General features: G+C 31.8%; 1 protein-coding gene across 1 annotated transcript in view; it reads right to left on the bottom strand.

Moving 5' to 3' along the window:
- LOC107444340 (neuronal acetylcholine receptor subunit alpha-7-like) overlaps positions 1-24,668 on the bottom strand; it is an 80,792-nt gene that overhangs the window by 25,755 nt on the left and 30,369 nt on the right. Inside the window, exons 3-5 of the mRNA XM_087169540.1 lie at positions 21,696-21,805; positions 14,766-15,022; positions 11,798-11,992 (exon numbers count right to left, since the gene is read on the bottom strand). Coding sequence (XP_087025666.1) covers positions 11,798-11,992; positions 14,766-15,022; positions 21,696-21,754 — 511 coding nt within the window. The 5' untranslated portion in view covers positions 21,755-21,805. The remainder of the gene's footprint in view (positions 1-11,797; positions 11,993-14,765; positions 15,023-21,695; positions 21,806-24,668) is intronic.

Genomic DNA, 24,668 nt, shown 5'->3' with positions numbered 1-24,668 from the left:
AAAGTATCTCTAACTTATGAAAACTGTAAAACCTTTCCATTTCCAAATATTTATTTTCCATTGAAAAAAAGTAATAAAATTTGCAATCAAAATAACGGAGCAGAAAAGTTTTTTTATTTTGAATATTATAATTAAAATGCTTTACTGATTCCGTGTGGTAACATCACTGGGGATGAATTAGTAAACGATATATATATATATATATATATATATATATATATATATATATATATATATATATATATATATATATATATATATATATATATATATATATATATATATATATATATATATTGACTGTTGTAAGTTGTAACTGTTGTAAGTTTTGTTTTAAAGTCTTTCCCACCAGAGGGCTAAAACCATGTGTTGTAAAACAATATGAAATAGTACTGAACGCCGGATGTAAAGCATCGGCTTCGATGAAGATAGTTTTGTGAGAATTGTTTTGATAATTCGGTGAGAATTCACCCGATTAGACATATGATGCTCACTACGTGCTCTTGCGCGCCGAAGCCTATCAATTAAAACGTATTAGCGTTTTATATAATATAGATTAGCCATATGATGCTCACTACGTGCTCTTGCGCGCCGAAGCCTATCAATTAAAACGTATTAGCGTTTTATATAATATAGATTAGCCATATGATGCTCACTACGTGCTCTTGCGCGCCGAAACCCATCAATTAAAAATGAAAACTGTTGCCAACGCGAGAGAAGAAATATCATCGGTTTCATTGATACATACGTATTAGCGTTTTATATAATATAGATACTCTTATAATGTAACCTCTTTTCAATGATTCTGATAAATTGTATGAGGCTTACTATTAAACGCATGTCTTTTCAACGATTACTACTTAATAACTTAATCAGTGTTAGTTAAAAAACATAATTATAAAATTTAGTAACTCGACTAATAATGTTAGTATGCCCCTTGCATTTTCAAAAACCTACATTTTATAAATGTCCCCTTCTATTATTCTCAACCTTGAGCATTTTTTAGCCCAACCCGGCGAATGAATATTTATTTCAGGATTTGACTCCAAATATTTGCGATACACTTTAAAAGTATTCTCTTTAGCTTAGTTTCTTCATAAATTGCAAAGCTATAAACATTTTGAGATGGATTTTGTTTCATATAAAACTTATTTGAGTTTATTTAAGACAACAATTACTATCATAAATTGTAAAGAGGTACAAAAAAAAATTAAAGTTATGCGTATTTGACCAGTACTTCCTTTCATATTTTTGCTTATTTCTTAACCCTGACTTTTATCAGTTGATAATAATGGACTCAGATTTTTCAGAATTTTGTTAGACATTTTTTTAAAATAATATTTTGTTAAATTTTAGATATTAAGTATATAATTACATGATTGTAAACACAATATTTTTATGTAATATATATTTATAATCATATAATATTATACCAAATCATTTTATATTTTTTTATTACAAAATTTTACCGGCGATCATTTTTTTTTTTTTGAAGGGGAGGGGAGATTACTCATTTTGATTACTTAAAGAAAACGTTGCGAACTCTTTAAAAGTATTCAAAATATTTTTTTAAATGAGTTTTTTTTTTTTTTTCAAAATTCGAAATAACGGAAATTTGTGCTAGTCATGAAGTTCTTACGCGTAACTACGGCATCACAAACAGCACGAAACATTGATATTGTATTTTGATTCCAGTGTTGCAACGTTGCAGGTAGAGTGAAATTAGTTTACCAAATTCATACACGAAACTTTAGCCTATAAAATGAGCCACACTGTCACTGGTCATCGCAGTAAAAATAAATAAAAAAAAGGATGCAAACAGATCAAATTTCATTAAAATGGGTTCAGTAGTTCTAAAGATAATCGACCCAGTCTGAAAAATCTCCTCTTTATTTCTTACACCAGTGATGTCTTAGGCCATATTTTGGATAAACTACTGTAGCATAATTATATGAATTGGGTCTTCTTCATCATGAAGGCCTTCATACTCACTAGACTTGAGCCTTCACTAAAATAGCACTACTTCTGAAACTTTTCACGGGAAAACAGGGACGAAATGACTTTTTCAACGGGAAAACAGGGTCCGTAGCGTTTTTAAAAAGTGCTTCAAGGTGCTTAATTTCGATTTTCGTTTTTTAAAAGCCCTTAAAGGTGCTTTTTGTTATTGGGTGTTTTTAAAAAGTGCTTAATTTTCCCTTTTCGGAAATGAGATTATTTTTCCTTCCCGATTTTCGCCACGCATTATGCAAAAACGTGGTTTCCACTTGTTCTATTCAACGTTTTCACAAATCATTCAAATACAACCCATGCAGCATGAAAGGGCAAATAAACGTTAAAAATCCGTTCGTCCGTTATAAGGTTTTGGGCTTACGTTAAAATTACGTTAATTTCACGTGATGATTTTCACCATTTCTTCATTCGTTAAAACGTATACGATAAAATTACGTTAATTTCACGTGATGATTTTCACCATTTCTTCATTCGTTAAAATGCATACGTTAAAATTACGTTAATTTCACGTAATGATTTTCACCATTTCTTCATTCGTTAAAACGTATACGTTAAAATTACGTCAATTTAACGTTATCAATTTTCCCTTTAAATAATTCGTTAAAAATACGTACTTAAAATACGTTATTTTAACGTGTACATTTTATCCATTTTTTGACCGTTTTTTAAAAACGTGTTATTAACGAAAAATTGACGTTTTGTTGCATAGTTATATTTACGTAAATTGTTTGGGATTATAAACGTAAATTTAGTGGTAAAAATGTTTCAAGCAAAAAGGATGAACCTGTGAGAGCACAAGAAAGATAATCTTTTACGTCTCACTTGAATTCGAATAAACTGAACATTGCAGATTTTCATTACAATTCATATTTAATTTTTAATACTTATAATTATTTTTGTTTTATTAAACTGGTTATAAATATTTGCTTGTTGATAATATTGAGTCGGCTCATTATCAGTAACTGACAAGGGAACTATGAGTTTTAATTCTTATATAACTAAACTATGATGAAAATTAAGAAATTTTCCAAAATACTGAATAAAGTAAAAATTTTCCACTACTTGACATGCAACGAACATAACGTAAAAACACATTATACTTAAATTTAAATTATCTCTGTCCAGAACAAGAGTCGTGGTGTAGTGGTTACAGCGTTCGCCTCAAGGGTACGGCGTCCTAGGTTCGAGCCTACTCTAGAGTGGGATGTTAATATGCGAATACTAATAATTATTATTATTCAAAGATCTTAATTTAAAAAATTTATTTTTTGTTATTATGTAAAAATTGATTCACTATTTTTTTATATTGCAATTATCGCTCGCCATACGAGTTTATAAAAAATAATTTATAATATACAATATTCTAATTATTATTTTCTACTTCAATCAACATGAAATAGAAACGATTATTTTTGGTTAATTTTGTTAACATTTATTTATTAATTTCTTACTTTGCAATAATCGCTTACCGTATATAAGTTTTTTCAAAATAATTGCTAAGAAATGTGTCTACTTTTAAATTCCATGTTCTTACTGCGTGAAAGAGACATTTACTTTATTTTAAAATACTGATTTAATTTTTTTTTCCTTCCAAAAACTTCATAAATTGTAAAAATAGAATTAAAGTATTTTGAAAAATTTATCAATCTTGATTCTTTAATGTATATAATATTTATTAATGAAAAAAAAATACATATCAAATAACAGGTAAAAAGATAATTCTCATAATTAGTTTTCGTAATAAAATTTAGTGTGGGAAGTTTTAAAATATTGGTTGTTATTAAAAGACGTTTTTACACACAACAACGTTTTTACAAATTTATTAAATTTTGCTTTGAATCTTGAATTTTATAATCTGGAAATTGCTTAATTATAAAATCTTAATTGTAATAAGTAAATTATTTATGAAAATCATATATAGTAAAAAATAATATAAATTTATAAAATATAAAAAATAATATAAAATAGCATAAAATATAAATAATAATTGTAAGTTTTGTTGTAATGTCAGAAAAATAATTTTTTTTATAAGAGCAAGTAATGATAATTCTTTATTTCTTTGCAAAATATTATTTATGAGTGAGTTTTTGTGTATGTGAAATTGAAGTACTTTTAAAAATAGTTAGAGCGTTAGTTCGGTTTATTTTTCCGAGCTGTCAGTTTTAGGCTTTCTTGCATTGAATAGTCTGTTTTTTTTTGTTTTTTTTTTATCATATCGGGCAATAATGTTACATAACAGGGAATTTTAGTAAAATTTACCTAGGGACACAATGCTTGGAAGGTTTTAAATAGTTAATGAAGTTAAATAAATTGTTTTTAATTATTTAGATCATATAAATAAAAAAGAAAAGGAATTAAGTAAGGAAAAGAGAAAGTTCCTCAAAAATTGAAGTTAAGACCTAAATTTTGCAATGCTAATACATAGTTCTTTGGGGATTTATAAAGGACAATGTTTGCAGGAGGATCGTGTCGAACATTGATGACCTAAAAGCCAGAACTACAACCGCAATAGCCTCTGTGGATGCCGACATGCTTGCCGCTACCTGGCGTGAAATTGACTATCGACTTGATATTCTCCGTGTGACGAAGGGGGCACACATGGAAGTTCATTGAAAAGGGTCATGAAACTTTTTGAGTCTATCTAACCATTTATGTTATTAATTTTAATCTATCTTTATTATTTTATGAGTTATTAAACACCAAAATGGGTCCGGGACTTTATAAACACCCTGCATAATCGAGAAAAGAGTTCTTTGTCAGAAACTAGTTATTTTATCATGATCTTGTAAAGTATTTGAAAATTATTTTGCATTTTGTTAATGTATATAGTGCTTATTAATGTTTTTGAGTGCTTAAAAGTACTTTAAAGGTGCTTATTTTTGTTGAAAAATTTGGCTACGCACCCTAGAAAACAATTTTATTGAGAATGCTGTAAAACTAGCCTTCAATACATTTATTGACTTTTGCTTCATTTATTGCCTCCTGGTTTCATTCCACTGCTTTTCCTTTTTTAATAGTTCCACTGATTAATAATAGTATTCATTTAATTAAATAGTAATCAATTAATTAAATAGTAATTAATTAAATAGTGATCAATTGATTTGTAAGCTATCAACTTGTTTTCCTTTTTTCCCCCTACAAATTTCATCCTTTGTCGACCTCAAAGAATTGAGTTTTAAAATTAAATACACCTTTCAACTTTAGATAAACAAATTTAAAAGTATGATTCATGAATAAATATATTTTTTCTTGATTCAAGATTATCATTTTTCTGGGACACAACTATCATCAGGTGTTCATGTCATAACATGTTGTCTGAATGGGATTAAAAATAACAGACTATGACATAATTTTTTTTTTAAAAATTGAAACAATAAGTGAAACCACAAGTCTTATCGGTTTAAGTTCTTAATCCTTTTCCACAGAGAGTTACTATTTGGGATATTTGTTTTAAAGAAAATATAAGTAGATTATGAATAAATTAGTTACAAATTACTTTGCCAGATGCCAGAAACAAAAAATATAAATGAGAATTTTTTTTTATTTTTTCCAAAATGATAAAAGCAACGCTCCTCTCTTTTGAATAACATGGTACGAATTTTCAAATTGCACTGATGTAAGAAATTAAGAAGAAATTAAGAGAATTAGCAGACTGGGTCGATTATCTCTAGAACTACAGGACCGATTTTAATGAAATATGATAGGGTAAACTAACCAGTGAAGGAACACTACCCAGTGAAGGAACATTTCTTATATATTGATTAAAAATAAGAATTTGAAAGTTTTTCTTTAGATTGATTGGTAACAATAGCTTACTGCCAAACAATTGGAAGTCATCTAGCGATGTTTTGTATTACCTGGTCAAATAGACTTCTCTGGAAAATTTTTCGAATTTGTTATTATCTCTGCAACGCCTTGTTTCGTTGAAAAAATTATAAGGTGAGTGTTTGTATTTATATGTTTGAAGTGGAATTAATTGCATGTAATAGTTTTATTTTTCTCACTGTGAAGAAGAGAATTCAAAATATAGTTATTGAAGTTACGTTTTATTTTTTTAAGCATCATAGCATAATAAAGTACTGAGATAAGGGGGGTGTTTATATTCACTGGATCACCAAACGATGAAAAACCAGTGAAGGAACAAGTGTTCCTTTACTAGGTTTTTTTCTAAGTTAATGAAAATAAAAGATAAACTTTAATTTTCTTGTACTATTAGTGACGTTCCGCATCAAAAGTATGTTAAAAATACGAAAAACAACTTCTAACCAGTGAGGGAACAGGCATGTTCCTTTACTGGGCATAGAAATTCCCAGTGAATGAACAGTATATGTTAATAAGTTGACACTTTAATTTTCAATTCATGATTACAAAAAAAAGTTAACATTTTCCAAGTATTTATATGTTATAATTTCAAGAATAGGCTTGTTTTTAAATATTTGTATGGCTTATAAATTCATAAAGAGTAACCAAAATTAAATGCTCCTTTACTGGGTGTTCATTCAATGGTAAGAGGTGTTCCTTCACTGGGTCTTCTTACTACTTGTTATTTGAACCTTCAAAACTTTAAATCTATATTATGTAAGTTCTCTACAATTTTATTACGTAATTTGCAATGAGTAACAAATATGTTGACACTGTCATTTAAATAAAATTACGAATTTCTAAATTAATATGATTTTTTAAAAGGCAAGCGACGCTTAAATGTTCCTTCACTGGTTAGTTTACCCTATGTACATACATTGATACAATACAAAACAAATAATCATTCAACACTTGTAACACACACGCATGATAGTGCGTAACACTTGTATATCTGTAAGAGGGATACATAGCCCCTAATAACCCATTTTTTTTTGTTTATTCTGCAACCGCTGTTTCAATACTTTCGATTCCAACGAGTGTCAACGCATGATCATGCGTGTGTATTACGATTGTTGAATGGTTATTTGTTTTGTATTGTATCAATGAATGTACGCATCAAATTTCATTAAAATCGGTCCAGTAGTTCTAGAGATAATCGACCCAGTCTGCAAATTCTCTCAGTTTCTCACTCCTGTGTATTAAGTGACCTACGCGAACTGATGAACATCTAACAAATATATTTTTTCTTCTTTTTCATTTGCTCCTCATTTGTCCTTAATTGTCCTTTTCAGTTTCTAAGAATCGTAGGCTTTGAAAATTTCTTTTATACAGTAAAGAACCCGTTATCCGAAAATCAGAAAACCGGAAAACCAAAAAACCGGAACGAAATTTGTAAATTTTCCCGCCATTTTTAAAAAAAATTTTTTTTTTTCCTCATAAGATTTTAGGATTTTTCTTTCTTTTTGGAAAGATGTTTACCTCAATATCATTTTGGAAATAATCATTAGTGTATTACTTCGTTTTTTCTTCTTTTTAAGATTATTTCCAAACATTTTTTTTTTATTAGTTGGGTTTAACAATAAAAAAACGGCTTTTTGTAGCGATTCAGAAAACCGGAAAAATCAGTTATCCGGAATAGCGATGGTCCCGATCGTTCCGGATAATCGGTTACCTACTGTACTATAATTCATGAGTTTTTAATTTTCTGTCTGTTTGTCTGAGCTTTTAATTGGTTTAAATTTCATGTGTCCGTAAATTTCGCTTTCACCATTTCAAAAACAACACATGTAACGTTTATGGCTACTTATGTCAACATCAGACACAGAGCAATACGAAGCTAGACAGAAATGTTTTGAATTCTAGCTATTAAAAAACTGGTTCAAATATTAATTAATGAAAAATTTTATTTCTCAATAGAATAGTGATATAAATTCTGCTCTTAAAAAATTTTTGATGTTGTATTGTCTTCCGTCACTGAACCCGAGTAAGGATTTAAAATATTTACGGACAATAGGATTTTTAATTGATGATAATTTTCCTGTAATATGACGAATATATGCCGATAAGTTCCGATTTCCAGAAAATGATTGAAACTTGCATTTTTATCCCACATACATCTCTGATAAAGATTTAAAATTTTTATGGACAATTAGACATTTAACTGACTATAAATTCCCTGTAAAATGACGATTATATGCCGATAAGGTCCGATTTCCAGGTGTACGGTCCCGTGATAGCTCAATAGTTAAAATTGAAGGTAATGCGGACTGTATGTAATAATTAACAAATATTTATTCACGCGTGAACTTACATTAGAGAGCGACCATACGCTCTTAATTCAATCAACAAGAACAAGAGTGAGTAAGTAGATCAAAGGGTTATATTATGATGAAAGCTGGCTGGCGACATACAATCTCGCCAAACGGTAATTCAACACCAAACACCAGGAAAAGATTGAAACTTGCTCTGTTATCAAGCACGGAGCTCCAATAGAAATGTCAAAAGAATTTCGGATAATTAATTTTTATTAATAATAAACTTTCAGTAACATCGCGATTACTTTTAGGTCCGAAAAATTCTGATTTCTGGGAAAGGATTGGAACTTACATTGCTATTCAGCATATAAGTTTCTGTAGAGATTTAAAATATTTGCAGACAATTAGAGTTTTAATCGATGATAAATGTCCTGCAACATGACGTTAACAGGCAGAAAATATCTTATTTTAAATAAGCGATTGAGACTTGCATAGTTATTCCTCACGGAGCTGAAGTTAAAATTTAAGCACTCTAGCCAGCCGGGCAGTGATTACAATTGACTTTAATGGAATTTTATTTAAAATTACCAATAAGTTTTTGTTGTAGGGGGTCAGGTGTAGTGCCAGACTTGCATTGTTATAAGGCCTGGAGTTTTAATAGAAATTTATGTTCTTCGGCTGGTTGGTAAGTAGTCAAACTTTTTGATTGCATTATTCTCGTCACAGACACAAAAACAATAAAAAAATTGTTATAAATGTGTACTTATTTTTTTTCCATTATTGAGGTTTCATGAAAAATCATGTAAAATGAAGAGGGGGAAGAATGTTTCGTTCGAAAGGTATTTATTTATTTAAAAGAAAAAGAGAAAAAAATTGTGATGGTTTTGGATTAATATTTGATATGTGAGGCAAAAATCAGCTCGATCTACTTTTGTATCGCTCGTTTTCTGAAAATTAGCATTTTTTGTTACTTTTTTGAACATTTTTCAATGAATATCTTTTTTATTACACTTTATCGCCTTGTTTAATTTCGACTTTACAAACTATTAAAATATTAAAAATAAACAATAATAAACTAAGAGAAAACAAAATAGATACTCAAAAATATAAACTAAAATTAGTTTTAATGTTTCTAAAAGAATTTGAATATTTTTTATTAATTCATAAAAGAAACTTCTTCAAAGAAACAAGGTAGGTATTTAAGACTTCTTTAAAACTGTAGAAAAACTAATTTAATTTAATTTCAACTAAATTCCAACTCCCATACTACAAACTTCAATTTAAGAATTAAAAATAAAACTTTAGTTTTATGAGAATACCATAATTTTAATGCATTATAATCTTATTCCATTGATGTTATTGACAAAAACTAACTATAGAATGACGTTAATTACATTTTACGTCATTCTATTAGTTATTATATAGTTATAATAAGACAATTGTACAGTTAAAAATAAGAAATAGAACATTAGTTTTATGAGAATACTATAATGTTAATGCATTATAATCTTATTCCATTGATGTTATTGACAAAAAATAACTATAGAATGACGTTAATTACATTTTACGTCCTTCTATTTGTTATTATATAGTTATAATAAGACAATTGTACAGTTAAAAATAAAAAATGAAACTTTAGTTTTATGAAAATACCATAATTTTAATGCATTATAATCTTATTCCATTGATGTTACTGACAAAAAATAACTATAGAAGGACGTTAATTACATTTTACGTCATTCTATTAGTTACCAATAGTTAATAGCAGTTAGTTATCAATAGTAGTTAACAATAGAAAGACGTTCATTAAATTTTTAATTTGGAATTTTCTGTGAAATCTGTATTGATAATTATTCAAGTTTGAGAAGTTGAAAAATAAAAAGCTTGATCACGAAAACTAGTTAAATATTTAAGTCTGTAAAGTTTAAAATTATAAAAAAATTATTTCATAAATATTAAATGACTTTCTAAATGTTTTTTTCCAAATCAAAACAGGAATAAAAAAAAATTTTCCCCCATTTTATATCACTCAGTTATTCTATTCCCACATCACTTCAGCTTCCTACTCTAATTATCTGGAATTGGAGTTATTGAATTTACCTCCCATCCAATGATATTTTGAGATCGATACCAATGATGTGCTGGGGGTATTCAATTCGATCCCAGAATTTTTCTCAAGACATAAAAGAACGATCAACGGCAAACTTTTCGTTCATCTTCTGGACGACTCACTTCGTCATCTGACAAATTAGAGAACAGCGTCAATTTTTAAAAAAATAGTAAATTATTAAAGTCATAGTTTACACCATTCACAGCCACCAAGTATGACAGGTATAACAAGTCTTATCATCTCCCTCAGCCGCCAGCTATGCATCATTTATTTTTCAGTCATCGATTTCGCCTAACGAAGCTTGCAGTCGAGATTCTTTCCAGGGTGGTGTAAGTCACATTCTCAAAAGAACAAAAAAGTGATTGCGAATTTATCTTTTCACGTCCGGGACAATACAAATCAAGCCTTTTTGTATTTATTATTTAAAAAAAATGCAATTGATTATCGTTCGAAGATAAGCTCCAGCTCCCTATTTTGATGCTGTCTTTAAATCTTTTTTTTTCTTTTTCGAAATTAAAACATTCTAAAATTAATTTAGAATCCATGCATTTTAATTCTACTTTTATTCTTTATGGATTTTCTGTTTGCAACAAATTAATTTGTTTTTCAAATGTGCATATATCTACATGTATATATATATATATATATATATATATATATATATATATATATATATATATATATACCGAAGAGCCATTACATTATGACCACCCTCCATCTATAACAAAAGGCTCGCCCAGGTTTTCATGGTTTCTTGCCCAGGAACAATGTTTTCATGGGGCACATTAGGACCCATAATCCTCATAGAACAATCGCTGACGTCTGTAAGCTACTTGAACATAGTTGCAGACCAGGTTCACCCATTCATGGCAACAGTTTTTTCCAGCGGGGGATGGTGTTTACCAGCAAGATAATGCACCATGTCATAAGGGTTGAATCGTCATGGATTGGTTCGAGGAACATTCCAGCGTCTTTCAAGTCATATCTTGGTCCCCAAATTCACCTGACCTTAATCCAATAGAGCATTTGTGGTCCTACTTGGAAAACCAAATTCGTAATGCCACGTTACCCCCTCTCAATGTGAGGGAATTGCAGAACCAGTTGGTGAGCGCTTGGTACCAGATACCTCAGACTACCTATCAGCACCTTGTAGAATCAATGCCACTGCGGGTGCTAGCAGTTTTGAGGGCTAAAGGTGGTCCTACATGTTATTAGCAGGGTGGTCATAATGTAATGGCTTTTCGGTGTATATATATATTGAAAGAGGCATTTCTTGCCCTTGAGGTGGCTGCAAGGTGTATATATATATATATATATATATATATATATATATATATATATATATATATATATATATATATATATATATATATATATATATATATATATATAAATTCTAACTGATTCATGTTTACTCGTCTGACATTGCTATATAGACAAGTGAGGTATTGATTCAAATGTATGTTTTAAGCGATCTGCAGTTCACTAACGATTTGAAAGCTATAAAAGGAGAAAAAAAAGTTGCATTTAAAAAGAGAAAATGAATTGAAGAGATAATTACCAAGTGTGAGCTTCTCTCCTGAGTCTGGAGGAAGAGTGAATCCCAGTAGTGCCATCGAAGAGATGAGAACACATGGAATGATTAGATTGAATCCATAGTAGAGGGTCCTCCGCCTGATGTGAATGTAAAAGGTGATGTCCACGTAAGGCTCTGGGCAGCAAGCATAAATTATCTCGTTGCGCTTGCCTGGAAGTTCTGCAAAGAAAGTAATTCAAATGTATGCTGGACAGTTATTAAAATGATATCTATATTTCATTTTCTAACCGTCATTAAACAGCAGACCTAATTTTTGGGTTTAAGCCTACCAATGTTCAACTCCGCAGCCTTGTCATTTCGAACACAATCCAGAAGACAAGGAAACTCCTGGATCAAGTTTTGGGAGAAATTTGCCTTTGTGGTGAACTTTTGAAGAAACTAACCCGCATTTACGCTACATGGAGAGGAAGACCACGAGAACTTCCCACGGTAAGCCTGAAGGCATTCGTATCGGGATTCGAAAGCAGAATTTGAATCGATCAGCCATCGCTATGATTTGAACCCGGTTCACCTCATTGGAGGGTGAACGCTCAATCCCCTGAGCAATCGCGGCTCAGAAAACGTTAAATTGCCGATGAAAAATTTAAAAAAAAAAAACTTAATTAGCCTTTAAAGAAATAGAAAATTAAAAAAATTATAATAACTAGAAAAACCGCCGTGACCTAGAGAAACAAATAAAGGCAAAATGCATTACCCCAAGCTATGGGAGATGAAGAGGAACTGGTGTCGGTAACAAGCGAACCCATGATCCGTCTACCACTGAGGATATTTTACGTCAGCACTGTGGTTGCTGCAAACCGGAAGCGGATTCGTATCGATCAGCCATCGCTGGGATTCGAACCCGGTTCACCTTATTGGAAGGCGAACGCTGTATCCACTTAGTTATAGTGGCTCAAGACATTCTTTTCGTAATTATTAATTTAATGAGCGATGATTAAGATTTTATGTAGAATCTTAAAGTGCGTCTAACAATTTGGGTAGGCACTGTATGTCACATAAAATTATGACTTGATTCTTAAAACTGTCCCTGAAGCCATTTATGAATCGAAACAATATTTGAATTAAATTCTTTTTCTTTTCTTAGTCATCCATAATAAGCTGAATTAGTAAATTAGTTTTTATTCAATAAAAATATCTCTCGAATTGACTCATTTGTAAAAGCTCAGAGGGCTATCTTTAGGTTAGAACTTCGTTTAATTCTCCTTTCCAAACGTTACTTAAACGTGAATTGGTTTAAAACATTTGTTACTAAATATTATAGGAATGCGCAGCAGTCCGCTTTGGAACGTAAGTTGGATGCGAAGTTGAACATTAGTTTTCAAATAGTGTTTGAATATGGAGTTGCTTGAATTTCACGTTTAGACGCTGTAAATGCGAAGTTTCTAAATATTCGTTAAATAAGCATTGCGAAGCTATTTTTCCTTTCGTTGCTAAACATTTTTTGTATGTAAAGTGAATCAACATTAAGGATTAAAATGTGTTTGAATTTGAAGCAGTATGACACTCACTATGAAACATTGTTTCACATTTACTGTGAACCATTGTTCAAACGTAAAATCCTTCAAATTTAATCTAAAAAAATTTTTAAACGTAATGTTTTTGAAATACACTATGAAACAATGTTTGAATATGAAACATTGTTTGAAATGAAGTTCAGCTTTCACTTCGAAACATTGTTTCCCCTGTCACTGTAGAACATTGTTTGAATGTAAAATTCTTCAAATTTAATCTAAAAATTTTTTTAAACGTAATGTTTTTGAGATACACTATGAAACAATGTTTGAATATGAAACATTGTTTGAAATGAAGTTCAGCTTTCACTTCGAAACATTGTTTCCCCTGTCACTGTAAAACATTGTTTGAAAGCAAAATTTTTCAAATTTAATATAAAAATTGTTTGAAGGTGATGTTCTTGAGGTACACTATAAAACAACGTTTAAGTATTGTTTGAATACTATTGGTTGAATGTTGAATGTTTGAATATAGTTATTTGGCTCACATTTTTAAGAAATTTTTTTTACAAAAATTTTTTTTATATCAAAAATATATATTCTCTAGAAAATTTAATGTTTTCTAGAGAATATATATATTTTTATAATATTTTTATTTCGGAATATAATATATAACATATTTTTATAATATTTTTATTTCGGAATATAATATATAACATATTTTTCGAATATATATTCGAAATATATATATTTTTATAATATGTATATTTCGTAATATAATCTAAAAATTTTAAGAAAATCTGTTGAATATCTTAAGTTATTTGGCCCACACAAATCTATATTGTAAAAAATCTTCAGAATATATTTTGAAGATTTTCTTCAAATTATCTTACGAATTTCTTCAGATTATATTCTTAAGAATATCTGAAGTTATTTGGCCTACATCAGTGTTTCTCAAACTTATGACTTTTGTCAACCCTTTCAAAATTTCTCGTAACGCGGTGTACCACCAATACGAAAATGAATGTATTTTTTTACTATAAAAAAAATGCATAAGTTAAAAACCACAACTGGTTTTTAACTTATGCAATTTGTTAACTTTTGCAATCTGTTAACTCTGCAAAATATAGCCAATCGAAAAATACGTAATTGTTAATTTTCATGGCTAGCTTTCTTTTTCTTTTTTTTTTTTTTTTTTTGAACTTTTCGTTTGTTGCATCATATTTCACATAAGAACGCGTACCCCCGCTAAACTGTTCCACGCTTTGGGAAACACTGGCCTACATGAAGCTTAATCTTAAGTTTAATCTTGAAGAAATTTTCGGATTATATTCCGAAGATTTGCTTCATATTATTTCCTTAAGATTTTCTGACAATATTCTTAAGAAAATCTTAAGAATTAGTGGGCCAAATAACTTAAGAATTTTTTAAAAGTAATTCTTGAGATTCTTTTTAGTGGGATGGTTCGAAATATTGTTTACCGAGAAGTTCCCATTCTCCGTTTGTGATGTAAGTAGAGAGGTCACCTCCATTCTCTGAGGAGAGACGGAGATCTATCTGGTTGCCGTCGTATGTCCAGGATCCAAATTTCATGTTGCACCTCTGGTCATCGAAGGGAAACCACGTGATGTCTATCTTGCAGGTACTCTTGAATATCCCAGGGGGAATGTAAGTGCAGCTGCCATTGCTCCGAACAACAACGTTCGTGTGGTAGGTGCCGTCGAACTTCTCGTCTGCGCTGCAACAAACATCACACTTTAAATCCTCGATTATTATGAGGAAGTGAAGTTAGTACTAAAATAAATTTTTTGCTCACGGCTGGTACAACATGTGGACCACAGGTGATGGTACAGTATAGTACACCGTAAGCAAAGGGTTAAAGTGAACAATACAACCCAAGTAGCACAATTCACAAAAATGATATCGTAAAAACTTAGCTTTGAACATTGTACAATATCGTAGCGAAACATTGCACTATATAAAAATATACCCCTTTTGTAACGTACACTGGTTATCATAAATTAAGGAAAAATCACAAAAATAGCGATAACTCTTTCAAAAGTAAGCCAAACCGTGCAAAATTTGCATATGTTGTCCACTAAGAGTAGCTGAGTAAAATTGCAATATGCAAATTAGTGGCGCTGCACTCGGCTTACGTCATCTGCCTGGAGCATAAAAGTCCAAGTTTGAGAGAAAGCACACAAATTTTACTGTGATTGCGACATTGAAAATCTGAGATAGCCAATTCGTAATAATGACCTCTAGGCATCATTTGCCTGAAGAACTACGATGGAGAGCCATCGGGAGACTAGAGGCAGGGCAGAGTCAATCAGAAGTGGCCAGATGGCTAAATGTGAGTCCATCTGTGGTTCACAGACTTTGGAGGCAATTTCAAACCACAGATTCGGCATCTAGGAGGTTCAGTCAAGGACGGCCAACTGTTACGACCAGTGCCGATGACCGATATTTGACATTAAGTGCACGCAGGAATAGAACCGCTACTCCGACACATCTTAGATCCTCTCTTGCTGCAGCCACCGGAAGGTTGGTGTCAACGTCAACTGTGCGCAGAAGGCTCCACGAAGGTGGTCTGTATGCGAGACGACCAGCCATTTGCGTGCCGCTCACATCACGCCATAGGAGAGACCGTTTGCAGTGGGCCCGACAACATGTCCACTGGACGTCAGATCAATGGAGGCCTGTTCTCTTTACGGATGAGTCCAGGTTTAGTCTAGAAAGTGACAGTAGACGTTATTTGATATGGAGAGAACCTGGGACCCGTTATCATCCATCAAACATCCGTGAAAGAGATGCATACGGAAGAGGCAGTGTCTGTGTTTGGGGAGGCATATCCTTAGGAGGGCGCACATACCTCCATGTCTTTCCAAGGGGAACCGTGAATGCTCAGGTTTATCGAGACAACATCCTTGATGCTTATGTGCGCCCATATGCCGGGGCAATTGGTGATTGCTTCCTGTTACAGGACGATAATGCAAGACCACACAGAGCTCGCATTGTTGATGATTATCTTCAACAGGAAACAATTACTCGCATGGAGTGGCCAGCTCGATCCCCGGACTTGAATCCTATCGAGCACGTTTTGGATGCTCTAGGGAGGCGTGTATCTGCCATCAATCCGCCCCCTCAGACCCTTGCCACGCTTGCAACTGCTTTACAAGAGCAATGGCTCTCACTTCCTATTGAACTGATAGACCGCATAATTGAAAGCATCACACATCGCTGTTTGTGCTGTATTGCTTCTAGAGGCAATCATATTCCATATTAAAGGTACTTTTTCTATTGCAAACCGATACTTCCAATTTGTTTATTTTATACATGTGCTAATTTCTATACTACTATTAATGTCTGATAATTTCTTTTTATGTTGTTTAATACCTTACTATGTGTTGTATATTGTGGGTAAGTTTCATAAAATTCCATGTGTAATTTCTTGAGTTATCGCGATTTTTGTGAATTTTCCTTAATTTATGATAACCAGTGTATATTCAATATCGCGAAACAATATTGTTCGATATTTTAAAAACGTTGGGGAACGTCGATCGATATCTCTCAGCATTTCAGATATCTCTAAATTTATATTTTAAATTTATAACAATTTGACGTCATTTTTTGTCTTTTAAATGATTGATTTAAGAACACAATAAAGTTAAAAATGAAAAATTTTACTAACAGACTTTTAATGTGAAATCGTACAATATCATACACACGATGTCGATTTTCGCCAATATTGACAATGTCGGTCGATGTAGACTAAAGCTGTTCCAATATCCCTGTGCTACTTGGGAAGTTGATGGACAGCAGGAAAAAGATGGTCAGCAGTTCGGGGAAGGGAGAGCTTGAAAATGGATGAATGAATTAACTGTTTCATTTTTAATAGACCTAAACAAAATCTTGCTCATAAAGTTGCAACAGACTTGATATAGATCAGTGCTTCCCAGCTGGAAAATAATTCTTTTGGGATCTTTTTCTGCGCTACGTTGTGTAACTTAAAAGTTCTCTGTGACCCCGGGGTGAATCACAAGCTATCCATTGAGAGCGATTTGGGGCATAGAGTTATCACAAAATAAAACTTAATGGGATTATTTCCTTTGTTGTCCGTGCATTTTTACTTACCGGAAAAATCACGTGGTAGGATCCAGTTTTACCTCATTCATTTCCATATAATTTTTGGTTGTCACCAGCATAAAATTAATAAAAGTCATAAAGGTGCTGTTTCCCTATAAATATTTTGTAACCCTCTCCAGAGGATCCCAGCTCATGTTGAAATCGAGGGGAACGAATGCGCAGATGCCCTTGCAAAGGAAGCACGCGACGAAGATCAACCTCGAGCTGTCACCTGTGCAGATGCTGTCGCCAGGCGAAGGATATACAACCAGATTTTTTTAGCGAGGCAACAATCCCCGAATCTAAACTGCCCAAGAAATCATTCCTCTACAATAGCTAGGCTACGTACTAGACATTTCAAAGGAATGAAGATCTCACGCACCAATATAAAATCCTATCCCATCTGTAAGTACTGTCCTCATTTGCAACTAGAGACCATGTTTTTGACTGCCATGCTATTATCAGCTCCCTCTGTCAACTTGGAGCACCCCCCCCCCATCGAAATTCTCCAAGGCCATCGCGCTCCAGGACTTGCAAATCTTGTTCTCAAGATTTTTGAAGGATTCTAATCTTTGCACTATCACTGTATGCATAGACACGACAACAACAACAACATCCCTAATTTAAAGTCATTTTCCTTTACTGTTATTATTACGCTTTTAATTCAAGAGTTTAACACTAAGAGAATTGTTGTTTTCTTTATTATTATTATCATAATGTAGTTCTGCGCTAGATTTTAAGATAAAGTTATTTAGAAAGGTGGTCTAATCTTATAAACCATTTTACAATTATTATTTTTGCGCAAGTAACATTAATATATTGTTATTAATTACAGTTAAAGAGTTGTGTTTAATGATTCAGAACTTAACGATCAACTTCATGCACATTAAGATGTGAGCAAAAATAGTATTTAATATATCCGCTCATTTGATAAGCGAAAATATTAACAGGGTGCGTAGCCAAATTATTCAACAAAAAATAAGCACTTTTTAAGCATTCAAAAAATATTTTTAAGTACTTTAAAAAAATATCATAATTAGGCAGGGTTGGAAAGTTTTTGACAATTGACGGTTTTATCTTGTTTTATCATGTGAAGAAAAAAAACCTTTTGGGATTGTTTTTGACAATTGTCAAACATCATGAAATTTTGAATCATGTAAAGCAAATGGCGTTTTCTTACGCTACGGACTGACAATGCGCCGAAATAGATTGGGGTTGAATTAATTGTGAAAACGTTGAATAGAACAATGTGGACTGTGTCTTTTTGCATAATTCGAAGCGAAAATCAACATAGTAAAGGAAAAATCTCATTTTGAAAAAGAGAAAATTAAGCACTTTTTAAAAACCCGCAATGAAAAAAGCACCTTTAAGGCCTTTTAAAAAACGAAAATAAATAAGCACCTTTAAGCACTTTTTACGCACCCTGATTAAGTTATAGTTGCGAACTCAAATTTGTTATAACAATATGAAATGTTACTTTAAAAAATTATTACTTGTAAGAATTACTTCTGTTCACCAATAGATCTAAATATTCATAATCCTGATAGAAAATAATATTTGAGCGAGGGAAGTGGAGGTATAAGAGTAATCAAACAGGATTCCTTTGTAGAAAATGTTTTTGATAGATGGCGGCCATTTTGGAAAGTTAGGTGACTCCCCTCAAGTTCTTAGGTGCTATATCACTTTTGACATGTTTAGATAACATCTGATTCTTGATATGATTATACGAGGGTTGTAAATTAAATAGTGGCAACTTAACCTTGAAACTCACAAAAGGGCGTGCATGCGTAAATAGGGTATGGGTGCGGTGAGGTGGCGCTGTTGTCGATGTGTAGAGTGCAAAAAAAAGTCGATTAGCTTAGAAGGGTAGTTGTTGCGTGGCGTTAAAGTGAGGAGTTTCGTTTCCATCGCTCTAAAGCATGTTGTGAAAAGGCTTAATGACGAAAAAAGACGAGATGCCTGAATCCATCGTGCTACTGTCCTACATGGTAAAGCATTTGTTCCAAAGGCTTCCACTAATCCTCGATAGCATTCTGTTGCATTTTTGCCATGGGCAACCTCGATTGTAAGCCACGACCGCTGATCACCTTTTGAAAACATGCTTTAGAGCGATGGAAACGAAACTCCTCACTTTAACGCCACACAACAACTACCCTTCTAAGCTAATCGCACTCTACACATCGACAACAGCCCCTCCTCACAGCTCCCATATCTAATTTGAGCATGCCCGTCCTTCTGTGAGTTTAAAGGTTAAGTTGCCACTATTTAATTTACAACCCTCGTATTTCAAGTAAAATGAGCAAGAATTAAGTAAATTTGATTCTTTAGATCACTTTAAAGATCTATATGCTTGTTATTTGTTGTAATTATTTCAACTTAAGTAGAAAAACTGTTTTCTGCCAAGAAATGACAATTATTGGGAATCAATCATTGGGGTTGGTGAGCTGCAGCGAACAGGGGACTTACTCCCCTATTTAACTTTTTAAAAAAATCAGCCAATTATTTTTATTTATGTTTCAAATATTTACACTGTCAAATGAAATAATGGTTTTATATAATTCCTACCACTAGATTACACTCTCCCTATATCTTGTTCAAAATTCCAATTGTTAATAAAATACTTTTTATTTATCCACTCGAACTTAAATACATTTTTTAAAACTTGATGTTCAGGCAGTTTTTTTCGAATATTAATTCATTCATTAAATAGGGACATGCCAAAAACGAAATGGAATTTTCTAATTTGTGAAGCGTTAGTCATTATTTCAAATTTTACTGTAAGCGATTCAGTGTTTTACATATTTTAAAAATAACATCAATGATAATTTCTAATTTATACCTCTATTTCAGGGGTCGCCAAACTTTTTTGATTATCGACCCCTATATAATTTTTCGAAATCTCCATAGACCCCCGCAAAGGTAATTTTCTGTTAATTAAAATAAAACTCTATTAGATACTATGTTTGTACATTTATTTTATGATTTTAAACATTTATTAAAGTAATAATATATTATGTATGCTATTAAGTAATTATGCATAAGTAGATATAATAAGTAAAGTAACTAAAGATTTACTGCTTCTTGATCTATGAGATGGGTGTGCCTGGTGTTTTTTTGCAAGGTTCGCTATACTGGGTTCAAAATGGGTCAATTTTAATTTTCGTCAAAATTGGTCAATTTTGTAATTTTCGTAAAAAAAATACAAAGTGTGTTATAGTTTTGTCACGGGCTGTACTAATCCATATTATTAATGCTTACCTTCTTTTTTGTGCATTGATAATTAAAATTGATATCTAAACCAAACGAATGGTTTTATCGAAACAATAACTAATTATCCAAAACTATAAAAGTTTTAATAATGACACTGCAAATATTCAACACAGTTTGCAAAGATAGTTGAAACTGCGTATGATATTTGCATTTGTAACGTCAATGCTCGTCACACGTGACATTTGGACAAGCGCATATATGCATATGACTTATAAACTGCGCTGAGTTCGTGCCACTGCGCGGTGGTACGTACATTCTTGTTTCACCCCAATAAATATACGTTTATTAATTTATGTTTTATAAAGAAACTGATATTGAGTCAATTATAAAAAAAATTCACAAATTTTACATATTTAATTAGGTATGTGTGATTTGCGTATTGAGAACTGTTTCTTTTTTCGACCCACAATTGACCCTTCCGATTCGGATCGACCCCCATTCGCCCCCTGTCTTAGATCGACCCCTGCTTTTGTTAAATAGACCCTTGGGGGTCTATATAGACCACTTTGGCGACCTCAGAGACTATTTGAAGAAAAAATAGTTTATTGCGCACGTTCAAATATTTAATTATTTTATATTCGCTGTGTCAGATAAATTCATTAAAGAACATGACGTGGCAGCACGTGTGTTCCACGTCACCCAATTTATCCTTTTATAGTTGTCTAACACAACGGGTTTTTTTTTTCAATTCCTACCATTAGTTCACACTCTCCCCCTATATATTTATATATCTTGTTCAAATTTTAAATCGTTCGTAAAATAATTTTTTTTCCTCCATTCAAGTTCAAATTCATTTCTTTAAATTTGTAGTGGATGACCACTTGATGTTAATACAGTTTTCTTTCTTCAAATATTATATATCATTCATTAAATTTAATTCATTAATTTTAGTTTTATATGGGAGAAACAATTGTAATTATTTATTTAAAAGTAACTTTGTTTACCTAAGTAGGAAACGACTCGTTCTCTAAGAATTTGGGCTAAAAAAAAGAGAAAAGTAATAGGAGAGATGTTACCTGTTATACATGAGTACATCGGGTTTCCAAATCCTCCAGGGGGGGATCCGGAGATCCATTACTCCTCCGTAATCACTCGCATTCCATCGCAAGTTCACATCCACCCACTGCTGCAATCAAACAAACATTCTTTAATCTTCTATTTTTTTTATTGAAACTATACATAACTTCGTCTGCTTCAACAAAAATCGATGGAGCTTCAAGCACAATGGGATCTCCTCATTCCAGATCCAGTTTTTATACTTTTATAACCGTCGTTGAACAGCCGGAATCAATTTTAGGGCTTACGACTACTAAGGTTCAACTCCGCAGCCTTGCCATTTTGAACCCAATCTAGAAGACAAGGGAACTCCTGTATAAAATATCGGGAGAAATTAGCCTTCGTAGAGGACTTTTTGATGGAACTAACCCGCATTTGCGTTACATGGAAGAAGACGAGAACGTTCCACGGTTAACCTGACGGCATAGGAACTTTAACCTATGATCCGTCGTCCGCTGAGGATATTTCACGGATGCAAAACCGGATGCGGAATTCGTCTTGACCAGCCATCGCAGGTACTCTAACCAGGTTCATTTCATTGGAAGTCGAACGCTCAATCCCCTGAGCAATCACGGCCCAGAAAGAGTTAAGTTGTCGATGAAAAATTACAATTAAAAAAAACTTAAGTAGCCTTGAGGAAACAGAAAATGAAAAAAAAAATAATAACTAGAAAAACCGTCGTGACCTAGAGAGACAAATAAAGGCAAAATCCATAACCCCGCGCTACCAAAATCAAAACTTTTGATGGTTTTCCATGGAGGGTCCAACATAATATTGATGGTAATCATCAATAATTCCATCATGAACCACTATATTTTTTGATGATAACCAACATAGGTAACCATCGCTTTAATGTAGGAATTCGAACTGATTTATGATGGTCCATCATAAGAATATCAACTTGTTTTGATGGTTTGTTCTAGTTAAACCATCAGAAATTTCCATCATAGTTTCACAGAAATCAAATGTCGGAATGATCATGAATCACCATCAAACAATGTAAGAATTCGGACTGATTTATGATGGTGCAACATAAAAATAAAAATTGTTTTTATGGTATATTCATGGGAACGAATAAGAGTTCCCACTAAACCATCATGGAAATGTATAGTTGGAACAATCGTGGACCATCACGAATCATCATGGATTGTTGGTCCATGAGAATCAAATTTATTTTGATGGTTAACCACCATAGTATTCAGGTAGCATTTTCCATCACGGAATGATGGAAGTTTGTTGGCATATCAAAAAACATGAACGCATAATGGAAAATGTTGGATGATGGTAACCATCAAATGATGTTGGACATCACGAATCATACTGAAACTAACATTAACCATCAAAATGTTTCGATGAATTTTTACAATCAAGAATTTTTACTCGGGTATGTGATGAACTCGTTTCGATAGCAACTTTACAGGGAATTATCAAGAAACAACATTACTTATCGAAATTGAATTTATTATGAGAATTGAATTATGGTTGTTTTTACTCTCTCGGCTATCACGGTTTCTCATGTTCTATTTCCCCCTCGTTTTTCGCTCTCAACTTTACGTTTTTTATTTGAAATTTATAATTGTTTCCCTCCTTTACGTCTGGAGAATGGGCACCTATTTTTGAGCACTCAAAGAATGTGACTTTTATCACCACCTTCGTACGTTTTGAAGCAAATGAAGTTTTCCTATCATCAACAAAAAAGAGGCATAGTAGCTAATGAAAAGGACTTGAAAGAAAATAATGAGGAAAAAAGAAACCACGAGAAAATGACATTTTCTAAAGAATTGGAAAATCTAGGCAGAATTAATGTGAGAGGCAGGATGCATTTAATGTGAAAGGCAGGAACGAGGCAGCTCATTGGAATCCATATGAATGAAACTACAGAATAAAAAACTATGTTATCAAAATGCTATTGCACCAAAGAAACTTTTATGTTTCATTGTTAATTTGTTGTGCTATTATTTTTAATATAAATGTCCGTATTTTAAATGGTTTTCAACACAAAACATTATTTTTTTTAAATAAATAGAATGGATGTTTAAGATGATTTTAGTGAAACACCTTGATGCAAGAGTATTTTACTTCGCTACTTTGGGGCGAAGTAGTTGTTCCACCATTTTTGGTCTTAAGATGCATGAATTGCTTTTTGCTATATTAATTAATTTGCACTGCAACGCATGTATTTTTGAAAATTAAATAACATATATTGTTAGTTCCAACTAATGAACAAATTTATAATTTGTATAAGACTTTGAGTCATTTTATTCACGTAGGTAATTTGAAAAAAAAAATAGCGACCTGATTTTTTCTAGTTTTACACTCTTTTTATTAATGAATAAACACGCGCATTATGCGGCACATTAAAAATGCAAAAGAGAAAGTTTAATATTCACGATTGCACTTTAATATGCATGTGATCTAACTTAAAAAAATTTTATTAAATGATTTATAGCCTTTTTTTTTATCTACAAATAACAAAATGATTCAATATAATCCATAATTTACAATCCTGCAAAATTAATTCAGCTTCTATTTTTATACTAAAAAAGAGCATAAGTATTTAACAAAATAAACATAGCTAAATCAAAATGACACTAAGTGGATATAAAATGCAAAATGAAAAAAAAAAATTCTCACAAAATAAAATTGAATTCGCTTTCTGTGTTTATTTAAATCTTAAAACCCAGCAAACGAGTTTCTTTTTTATTTTCAAATTAGAATTTATGAATAAAAAATTGTTTATTTAAAGAATATTTAAGAGAATTTAATTCAATTAGTTCCTCATAAACTTATTAAACTAAAAAAGTATATATTTCATTAAATTAAATATTTAAACTCTTCTACCGTTTTGAAAATGTTCATTTCTTGAAAAATATTTTCTCTCCTGCATTTAAAAAAAAAGTTTTGGTCGATTAATATTCTTTTGAGGCGAGTAT

The sequence above is a fragment of the Parasteatoda tepidariorum genome, chromosome 8 (genome assembly GCF_982258835.1).
Source record: "Parasteatoda tepidariorum strain Cologne lab strain chromosome 8, Ptep-v5.0, whole genome shotgun sequence".
Lineage (NCBI taxonomy): Eukaryota > Metazoa > Arthropoda > Arachnida > Araneae > Theridiidae > Parasteatoda > Parasteatoda tepidariorum.
Note: the sequence above shows the minus strand (reverse complement) of the source record. Positions and strands in the feature narration are given on the sequence as shown.